Source organism: Cyprinodon variegatus, unplaced genomic scaffold (genome assembly GCF_000732505.1).
Source record: "Cyprinodon variegatus isolate N-32 unplaced genomic scaffold, C_variegatus-1.0 Scaffold434, whole genome shotgun sequence".
In the NCBI taxonomy this organism is placed as follows: domain Eukaryota; kingdom Metazoa; phylum Chordata; class Actinopteri; order Cyprinodontiformes; family Cyprinodontidae; genus Cyprinodon; species Cyprinodon variegatus.
This window is the reverse complement of record NW_015150887.1, coordinates 40,557-50,957: the sequence shown is the minus strand read 5'-3', so window position 1 is coordinate 50,957 and position 10,401 is coordinate 40,557. Positions and strand designations below refer to the sequence as shown.

At 37.2% G+C, this 10,401-nt stretch overlaps 2 protein-coding genes across 3 annotated transcripts in view; both read right to left on the bottom strand.

The window, feature by feature from the left end:
• The window catches only part of LOC107093600 (troponin I, fast skeletal muscle-like), an 11,741-nt gene extending 4,954 nt beyond the window's left edge, over window positions 1–6,787 (bottom strand). Inside the window, exons 1-5 of one of the 2 annotated variants that reach the window (XM_015388766.1) lie at window positions 5,812–6,787; window positions 4,061–4,093; window positions 2,885–2,924; window positions 2,668–2,796; window positions 1,087–1,176 (exon numbers count right to left, since the gene is read on the bottom strand). In XM_015388766.1, coding sequence (XP_015244252.1) covers window positions 1,087–1,176; window positions 2,668–2,796; window positions 2,885–2,924; window positions 4,061–4,068 — 267 coding nt within the window. In that variant the 5' untranslated portion in view covers window positions 4,069–4,093; window positions 5,812–6,787. Of the gene's footprint in view, window positions 1–1,086; window positions 1,177–2,667; window positions 2,797–2,884; window positions 2,925–4,060; window positions 4,094–4,758; window positions 4,967–5,811 lie in introns of those variants that run through there. The other variant, XM_015388765.1, reaches the window with a different exon arrangement.
• Window positions 6,788–7,027: 240 nt separating this feature from the next.
• The window catches only part of LOC107093599 (troponin I, fast skeletal muscle-like), a 7,492-nt gene continuing 4,118 nt past the window's right edge, over window positions 7,028–10,401 (bottom strand). The window contains exons 4-7 of the mRNA XM_015388763.1: window positions 8,144–8,272; window positions 7,833–7,922; window positions 7,518–7,691; window positions 7,028–7,419 (exon numbers count right to left, since the gene is read on the bottom strand). Coding sequence (XP_015244249.1) covers window positions 7,342–7,419; window positions 7,518–7,691; window positions 7,833–7,922; window positions 8,144–8,272 — 471 coding nt within the window. The 3' untranslated portion in view covers window positions 7,028–7,341. The remainder of the gene's footprint in view (window positions 7,420–7,517; window positions 7,692–7,832; window positions 7,923–8,143; window positions 8,273–10,401) is intronic.

Genomic DNA, 10,401 nt, shown 5'->3' with positions numbered 1-10,401 from the left:
TTTATAGCTGATTGAGCTTGGCCTATTTTTCAGTGTAGTCCTGTTTCTCTGACTGTGACTGCTGGATGTGCTCTTTTCGTCCTCTGACGCTGGGGTTGGATCGGAGCTCCTCTGTGTGGCTGTATCTTTCCTGGATGGGGCCGCCTGTGGAGTTAGTTGACAAGTTCCTTTTGGTATCTCTGCTTATTTCTGTATGCCCGCGTCTGTCTCCTTGAACCCTACTCAGCCTCGACAGATGGACGCTCTCACTGAGCCTGGTTCTGCTCGAGGTTTCTTCCTGTTAAAGGGGAGTTTCTCCTCTCCACTGTTGCTACAAGCAGGCTTGGAGTGAGGCATTACCTTCGAGTCAATGATTCAATGCAATCAACTGGTTTTCCTTAGATATAAAACTTTGAATCAATTTGGCTGTATGATCTGGTATAATTAAAGTGCCTTGAGATGACATGTATTGAGAATTGTAGCTGTATAAATAAACTGAATTGAAATAATCATCTAATCTAAAGTGCTCTTCTGCCATCATCTGTTGGGGTAGCAGCATTAAAGCAGATAATAAAGAAGCTCAGCAAACTACTAAAGCTGTTACAAGAAATTTGCTTGAATCTATGAATATATTTTCACACATCCTTTTTTTCCGACAAAATTATAAAAAAAAAAAAAAAAAAACGTCCTCTATATCTAACTGCAACAACAGAATATTTTCAGTTAGACGCTCTCCAGAGCATTTAAAAAAAGATTCTTCCTGCCAGTATCATCTACTGTAAAACACCTCATTGCAGAAAAAGTTAGAAAATAGGATATAAAATAATTTAATTGAAATTTGAAGGAATATAACTGAATGGGATTCTGCACTTTTGTGATGTGACCTGTTGGCAAATAACCAAAACCAATATGCACACATGAGCACACTTGTTTGGAAATGGTACCTACCCCTAAGGTAAGCGTTCCTTTCCTATGCACCAAATCTAAAATCTATATTGTTAAAATGTACTGGAAATTAAATAAAGGTTTTCTGAAAGTTGAATTAAAGACTTGTTGATAAATATGTCTTTACAGTTAAATCAAGTCAGGCTCTTGCCTGTTTCTCACCTCTTTGTCCACTTTCAGAACTTTTGCTTCTGTGTCGTATCTTGCCTCATCAATTTTGTCAATGGCCTGATGGAGCTTCTTGCACACTTCCTGTGAGCAAAAGAAAAAAAGCATATTTTATGACTCTGCTGCTGAGGTGGTTCCCTTCCCAATAACATCATTCTTGTTTCAAGGATTATTGTGACACAATAATTACAAGACAATATGTGGTGTTTTATTTTAAATAATATCAGCCCTTTTACAGGAAGACTTTGGAGTCTAGGAAGTACTCAAACAACAAAAAAAAATTGAATATAGAAAGACATACATATGGCCCAAATAGTGTTACATTGGAGTGAAATAGAGCGTTGAAAATATAGATCCACCTTATTTTTCATCTCATGAAAAAGGGGGACTTCAAATAAAGGTTATTTGCCAATTCCAATGACCCTATTAAACACTATTAACATTTAAATGATCCATTTGTTAACTTTTAGGTTTCGTATGAACTGCAGCAAGTCCCTGAATTTGAAACAGGTTTATATTGCAACACTCAAACCCTGTGAAGATTTGAGCTTTTTGACATTTTGGTTCAGAACTGGCTAAGATGTTTATACTTATTATACTTATTCCCCTGGATGGTTGGGCTAATACTGCTGAGGAGCGCATTAAACATATAGGATGGCATTCCCACATACGTAGTTGCCACATGCAACCCTAGCTTCCCCATTAGTTTGTAGTAGTAACTATGTTCTAGGTTCCTTACTGTCAGAGCCTCCACCAGAGGGCTCTCAGTCCTTTTTCAAACCAGTCCTCATCTGGCCTTTTGCAGCTGCCAGGTGGTCTACAGCTGGTCTACTTCAGATATCAGCATTGGAAGACCATGGGAAAGGATTTAGTAAGGCCTAGAGGATTTCCTGATTTTAGTCTCTTTAGGACTACCTGTATTATGAAATTGTATGAAATCTGTACTACCTAAAAATCAAACATATTTCAAACATATATATATATATAAACATATATCTATATATATATATATATATATATATATATATATATATATATATATATATATATATAGGTCATATATATATATATATAAAGGTTTATACATACCGTATAAAAATCTTTGCATGACCTATATTGACCTACTCTGAATTAGCTGAGTAACGCCCCTTCTTAATGTATAGTGGAGGAAGTTTTTTTTTCGGGGTGGATCATCAACATAAGGGGTCCTCCTAATTCTCAATCATTCTGATATGATATGTTTACGTAAGGCCATTCTACGTGCTCGTCGCCATTTTCTCTTACCGCTGGTGAGGCTGACATAGTGGAAAAATTGCAAATCTTCTTTAAGAAAGTAAGCTTGTAAAAGCGATGCAAACAACAACTTTAAAACAGAGCGTGCACGAGGAGAAATGGGCTAATGCATGCTCTTACACACCTTCAATAGGCATTCCCTCTCGGGAGAAGATACAGGGTTGCCCATATTCATTTTTTTTTTTAAGTAGAGAGGGCAGGTCTTTTCAAAAATTTGCAAAAATCCTCCACTATAACTTTAAGATTTAGTTCCCTATTGCCTTATTTGTTTGTCATACTGACCATGAGTGCATTCACGTCTCCACTGAGGTCAGGCGGGGGGCAGTTCTCAGCCATATAGGCCTCTTTTGCTGCTGCAATTTCCTTCTTCTCCTCCTCAAGCATTTTGGTAGCAATCTGCAGCATTAAGCTCTGTAACAACAGATTTGGACATGTAATAAGTAATCTCCACACAGTTCCATTTTCTGAAGAAAAAAAAAAAGCTAAATTAAACCCTGACCTTTAATTGATGCCTGCGGCTTGATGTCATTTTCTTTCCCCTGTAAGGTAAGAGAAAATGGAAATAAGAATGGATAAATCAGATATTCTTCATGACAAATGTTAATCAGTGTGTTAGGGATTTCTTTTTTCATCTTGATCATTAAGTACCACCAACAGAAAATACATGCTATTCATAATATTGTCTAATGACAGGAGACAACTACATCTTTAGTCTTTTACAATATACTGTAGCTGGAAGATGAATGCTGGTTGGTTATTCTGCCTTCCAGTATTGCTAAGCCAAGATACCACTTTACTGAGACAGTTCAACCAGATCATTAAGTCAGGCTGATTGCATTGACTCATTGACACAACAGCAATCCCTCACACCAACATAGAAACACTGATCTATAAAAACTTTCTATGTTAAAGAAGCTAATAGTAAACTATTCTACAGCAATAATAAAACAGTTAATTTATTAAAACCTGATTTTGATCTCCTTTTGGGAAATGTATCCCTTAATTTTATTTATGATAATAAAAACAACCTCCTCAACAGACAGATTCAGAACAAATTCTGACATATAAGCATACATTTATTGGCAGTGAAGGAGAAACTAATCATTAGGACACAACTCAATGTTATTGTGCATTTTGCACCGTATTTATTTTGCAATGCACTGAACCTTTCCATATTTTGCCCCTTTGCACCATTGTTGTTTTTAAATCTGTTTTCCTTGTCATCTATACTGTTTACAGGATGATCACTGCTGCACTTTATAAGGACAAATGTTGTAAGCGGTAAGCAATGAAATTTAGTTTTATATACACTTGGTGTATACAAACTGACAATAAAGTTTGTCTAAGTCTAAGAAAAGAAACCATATCTGCCCTCATTATGAAAGGTTTAGCCAACTGATACATATAGTGGAAATTCTTGCCATTTCTTAATTTCTTAGATAACGAAATCAGATATTCAAGATGAAGTCTTTGGCAAAATATCAAATAAACTAATTTAAAAGCTACTCAAAAATTTCTAAAATACATTTTCTTTTGTACTGATTATAAAAAAACTAAATTAAATATCTAAGATATTACTACAAGTTGAAATCTGAAAGATCCTGCAAAAAGAACAAGAATTCGTTAATTGATTCCCAGTAAAAATATCATAGCCTATATGGAAAATAATACTTACTCAGACATTTTGGCCCTGTTTGATCTTCACACTCTGTTCAAACAGAGAAAATAATTTTGTCAAGTAAGTTTAGCCACAATGACTCTTTATAAGGTTAAAAAAGGCACATCATGTTGCATCCCTGTTGTTGATTAGATAACATTTAAATCTCAGTAGGGAAGGGAATATGCTTTAGGATAAACACAACCATGTTTTCAAAGAAGCTTTTTTTAGCTGGGTGGGGTCAGATGCCTCAGTCACAGCGGTTAACAGTTGGCCCAACGTAAGACATATTGCCTGAGACTGAACTTGTAACAGTAACCCAAAGATCAGAGTACAAATAGACACCAGCACCACACAAAAATGTGGTGCAGGCAGTCACAGCAGATGATTGATTATAACATGCTACAGAAAATCTAAACACTGGGAATTTAACCACTTTAACAATGTGTATGTATAAAGTTTGATATCTCATAAATTTGACCTGTTTTCATTTACTTAATTCTAAACAACCCACATTATAATGAAATAAAAAGCAAGGCACACATCAAAGTTCATATTTAGTTAAACTAACAATGTTTGAATGACAACTCAAAGCTTTTTCAGCATGTATGTAAGTAGCCTGCATATTCCTTAAAAAATATTTAAAAAATCTCAGCTGATATTAATTTACAGAAATACTTTGTTAAATGCATTTTCAGAATGAATCCATGTCCTACCTGTAAAGGAAATTTAAGAGGAACTCTCACTAGTGGCTTCTGACTGAGCAAGCTTAGGTGATGAGGACACGGAGTCGCAGAAGAGATACTGCCAACTCCCAAACAGTAAAGAATAATCATGTATATATGGTGTTAACTGCCAGCTCAGCAGTAAAGTAAGAGCTCTTTATGGTAGCAGAGCCACTTCAGACCAATGGGCCAGCAGGATCCAGAAATACCACCGCAACTCTCTGCAGAACCTCATAAATTTTGGTGCAAGAAATCAGCTCACTATTAGGTTGCCACTGTCAGAGAAAAGTGGGGACTGAAGTAATTGTTACAGCGAAGAGAGGGAGATTAGTTGACCCAATGCATGCCAGGTGAACACGGAGCGCAGGAGACTGATACAGCAGACTGAGCCTCCAGCATCCACTGAAAAAAACGCAAATAAAGTGAAGCTGCAGTAGGCAGCTCTACAAATAGATCAGAAGGTTAGTGAAGCTTTCGTTTTTAATAGCAAGAGAAGCTGTTAAAAGAAAAGAGTGCAAGTAATTAAAAAAACATGTTACTGAATTTTTCTGTTATGAGCCGCATTTAGGGGGAAAGTATAACATTTCGAAATTAATATTAGAATCAGTATAAAATCGAGAAATTATCAGACCTTTTTCTTATCGATTTCCAAATAGATTCTTATGTGTTTTTGAATTATAGGAATGAACGTTTTTTGATTAACCTTAGTAAGCTAAGTGGGTAAAATAAATTGAATCTTTCTTTGGAAAATAGCTCTTTTAACATTCTTAATGAGACTCAAATATGTGTATGTAATAGATACTTACGATGATTTGAAAAAAAAAGAAAGGTTGCCCTTTAGATTGACATGCTACATCAAACAGATATGGCCTGTAAAATGCTGATTCATTATTTCTAGTGAGATATTGCAATTTCCACGTAGAAGTAACTGAGGTTTCACCTGTTGATTACGTAAAAACTATAAGAAAACTAAACAAACTGATGGGAAGCCACTAATTTGGTTCTTCTCCATGCTTATCGGTAAGATAAACGGTAAGGACATACCTTATTTTCTTTATTCAGCACTTAAAGAATCATCCGTGGTGATTTTACTACATCTAAAAAAAGAACAAAAAACAGCAATTAGCATAACAGATGTGTCAAGAAATGAAAAGCATGTTGAAAAAGAAGAGTCAACACAACTCACCTAGAAATTAAACGGACAGACTGTACACCTTTCATTACCAGGTGTTGAAAGAAACAGATAGTAGATTACCTTTGTAACTTCAACACAGATCTCATCTTGTGTTTCTCTTTTAATTGGTGTGAATTGATCTGAATGATTTCCAATAATTTCCCCATTAATATTGCTTTAGCAGAACACTGCACAGTATCCTGCAGAATAGTTAGATTTGGGAGCGCTCTGCTGGCACTGTGAGGATTGTTTTGGTAACTCTACTCTGAGAATCATTTAAAGCTAGGCAAGAAGAGCCGATGAGCAACAACATTCGTACTATAAATATGAAAATCTATTTTTTTTCTGCTTAGTTATATTGGTTTATACTCATCTCCAGAGCTATGGTTCAATTCTTAATATTTTTTGACAATTTTTTACACCCTGCTACATAGATATAGGCTGAAATATTCAGCAATACAGAAAGGTCATAAGCCCATTAAGAAATTAACCCAAGTCCTAAAACATTGCACTGGTGACATTTTTTGCAGACAATCTTCTCACTTCCCATCTTCTAAAGTTAGATCAGTTATATTAATTTGCCACTAGTGTGTATAGTTTCTTTAGAGTTTTTTTTTTCTTTTTTCTTTTATTTTTCGCTTTTGACTCTGTTATTCATCTCTTTAAATAAAAGATGCCAACAGAAGTTCAACCTTGAAAACTCTAACGAGCAATTTTTTTGGGAACCACTAAAATCTGCAAAGGATTTTACGAGGGATAATTTATTATTTATTAAAGAACATCAGGGAAATAAAACAATATTGTCTTCAGTCAGAGGTTCCTAGACCGTGAACTACAGTAGACTCTTCCTGCCTACAGCCATTGAAACCTACAGTAACCCGTTAAAGAAATGCCATTGAGAGTTACAACAATGTTTAACTTTGGATTAATTAAACATTTTTGATTCTGATTTAGATTAAATTTAGACAGGACTGGGAGCAGTGAGTTTTAAAAAATGAACATTAGAATTGAGGGGAGACAGTTGGTGCTGTGTAAATGAAAAGACGTTTACAAATGTAAAACAAAGGCACCTACACCAATCTAAACCCTTGCTTTCTATTTATTCATTTATCTGCGATTGATATTTGAAGAACATATTTAAGCAGGACATTGTTGGGATCAGTATCTTGGACAGTGAAATTTTTTGACTGGAAAAGTTGGAGATTCAATGACCAACCATACAACAGGTCAACTGCTCTACCTTCTGAGCTAATGTTATTTCTGCATTAAACAAATGTACAATAACAAAAACAGGCTGACACACACTTTTTTTTTAAACAAAAGATGATTCAATTCAAAATGATGGACATTTCAAAAAGGTGTGAACAGCCCAGAGCAACTGGAGAGTAGAGTTCAGTTCTTTAAGAAGTTTCAAACATCTTCTTTCTGTCAGCTTTGTCCTCAATGTTCTTACGCCAGTCTCCAACGGCGTCTGTGGGCTGAAACACACAATCACAGTGCATTGTTTGTAAAATCCAACAAATCACCCCACCAAACAAAAAAAATCTAGTCTGATCTTTCTCTACCAAACCCTCACCTCCTCCTTGGTCTCCTTCTTGACCTGCTTCAGGTTGGCCCTCAGGTCTAGATTAACCGTGTGTTTGGAGCCCAGCAGAGCCTTCAGCATAGCATCGGCAGACATACGCACTTTCTTCAGGGCAGGTTTCTTTACTCCAGCCAGGTCCACAACTTTAATCTTTAGATCTTCAATCTGCAAGTAATGAATCTGTTTCAAACTAAAGCTAAATAATATATTCTTGTTTTCTTGACGCAGCACGCTCCCAGCTAGATATAATAGTTGATATTCTGAAATGATGATAAATTAGATCAAAGTTGTCTGCAGGACACCTACCTCTTTATCAGCTTTGCCAACTTTAGCCTCCAAGTCATATCTCTCTTCATCAATTTTGTCAATGAGAGCATGTAACTTTTTGCAGGTTTCCTTGATGCATTTGAAAACAGATGGTGATTTATTGGCATTATTTCATGGATGCTTTAGAAAACAGACAGTGATGGATTTTCAAAATACTTCCAAAGGTTTACAGAATTAAACAAAAAATAAAGAAAATAGCTAAATTAAACAAGCTGTGGTGGTTATAGTATAACAAATTAGCAGGACAGAGATCCAGATAAAACAAAAAATCCCATACAGTATGCTCTCACCATGAGGGTAGCCTGGTCTCCACTAAGATTTGGTGGAGGACATTTCTCAGCCATGTACGCCTCCTTAGCTTCAATTACTTCCTTTTTCTCTTTCTCAAGCCAGGTTGCAGCCACTGACAAAATTAAACTCTGTGGGAAAAACAGGAAAGTGAAAAAAACGATTTTCAATATAGTTTTAGTCTTTATTGAAGCACATATTTCTTTCTATGTGATAATATTTTTTTCTCTAGATTTGTTAAGTTTTTGGGAAAAAAATACAAACGATCAAAGGCAAAAGTAAACCCCAAAAAACGGTTCTATTTCTGTCCATCTTCATTTTCACATATACAATGGCTTTTGTTTTGTTTTTGCTTTTTTAGAGAAATACTTATTTTGAAAAGAGGAAGTGTTGACACTCTTATTTTTGACTTTCTGTCTGTTGGTGCACCTGTGCATGTGTACACCGAGCCTCACTGCAGCTCAGCATTCTGTCTGATCATAGCTTGGAACACAGAGGGTGTTGCAAGAAAGAAACGGAGCAGAGAGGTCGTGTGTGACAATAGTCTACTGTGCTAAACCAAATAGCACCTCTTAGCCAGGTTTTGGTTGTAGGATTAGAAAACTGAGCTCAGACTGAATTAAAGCATGTGGTGTTGCTGGCTTGTTAAGTTGGAAGCTTCTAATTTGTTTTCAAATAATAATATTTAACTTATGCTGCCCCTATCTCCAGGTGCTTCCTAACAAAGCCTCCCTGTCTCCCTTCAAACACTGGTCCACAACGTTCCCAGCAAAGGCCTCTAGTCTTCTGCAATGCATGTTTTATATTTTGGCATACATTTTTACATGAAGAGAGAGAGAGAGAAAGCAGAAGCACACCAAACTCTGCTATCAACTTACCTAAATAAGAATGCCACTGTTAAATTTAGGGCATGTATGCATTTGTGCCAGCGTGGTCCACTGATCATGCACCCTTGACATTTATCCAGGAGGATATCCCTTTGGCTGACTGGTCAGTGCTCATGACTTTCAGCATTTCCGTAGATAGGGATAAAAGTATTTGAAACTAAAATTCATCAATAAACAGTCGCAGACACGGTACCTACTATAGGCTGGATTAAAAAAGGATTCTTATCCCAATGTTCTCACAAATATTAGTGCACAACAACAAACTTGACAGCAAATGCTAAGGCATTCACAAATGCTATCAAAATGATCTATTTGCTTGACTTTCTACAAACAGTACCCCACTAAGACAATGTAATAAATCTATTACAACCAGAAAAATTTGAAATAATCGTCATCTTCCTCCAATCCAGTACCACGTCACAGGGGGAGCAGTATCAGCAGAGAATCCCCCAGACTGCTCCTGCCCAAGGCATTCCCTGGTCAGCTGAGAGATATAGTCTCTGCAACATGTCCACGGCCATCCCCTAAACCTACTCCTGGTGGGATGGTTCTGGAACACCTCTCAGGGGAGGCGTCCAGGGGGTATTTAGTAAAGATGTTAAGACACCTTCACAGACTCCTCTCAATGTGGAGGAGAAGCACTCTACTTCCAGGTGACCCGGCTCCAACTGAGCTCCTCATCTTGTCCATAAAAGAGTACCCAGCCACCCTTCAAGGAAAGCTTATTTCAACCTGACCTTGTTCTTTCAGTCATGATCCAGACTTTATGACCATGAGGGTAGGAGCATAGATAGAGTGGTAAATCTAGACCTTTACCTTTTCTGCTTAGTCATCAGTGCCAGATTATTCTCGAGCCAGTGATGGGAGTGTTCCAGTGTTACCATAGTGGCTCTGGTTACCTGATCTGGACCTGTTCTGCCTCTAAGCCACTGAACCTACCTGTTCCTTTCTAAGCCTACCTGTTCTCTGTTTGTTTGACCTGTCTATGGACTCCATCTGGATTCTGCCTGTGTACTGAACTAGGAACTGCTTTCTGATACTGATCTGAAATTCCCTTCGGTCCAGAATCTTGAGCACGTCCTCGACATCGGCTTTGGCTTCACCCTCTGGATTATTCTGCCTTCCTTTGTCTGCCCGGATCTGATCTCCTGCTTGTTTTCCATCCTCTGGGGCTACAGCATCTGGGACTTTCTGGGCATCGCTCACTGCATTTTGCTGACAGCTGACTGGTTGGAATCTACCTCGTCCTCTGAGCACGGACTGAACTTTAGGACCATGATAGTGAATCACACGTTCATAATCTTCCTCTGTCAGATCTACTTGGTCACTTACCTCTGTTTCCTTCCTGCAGAGGTTCCTGTCTAAGACGCTCT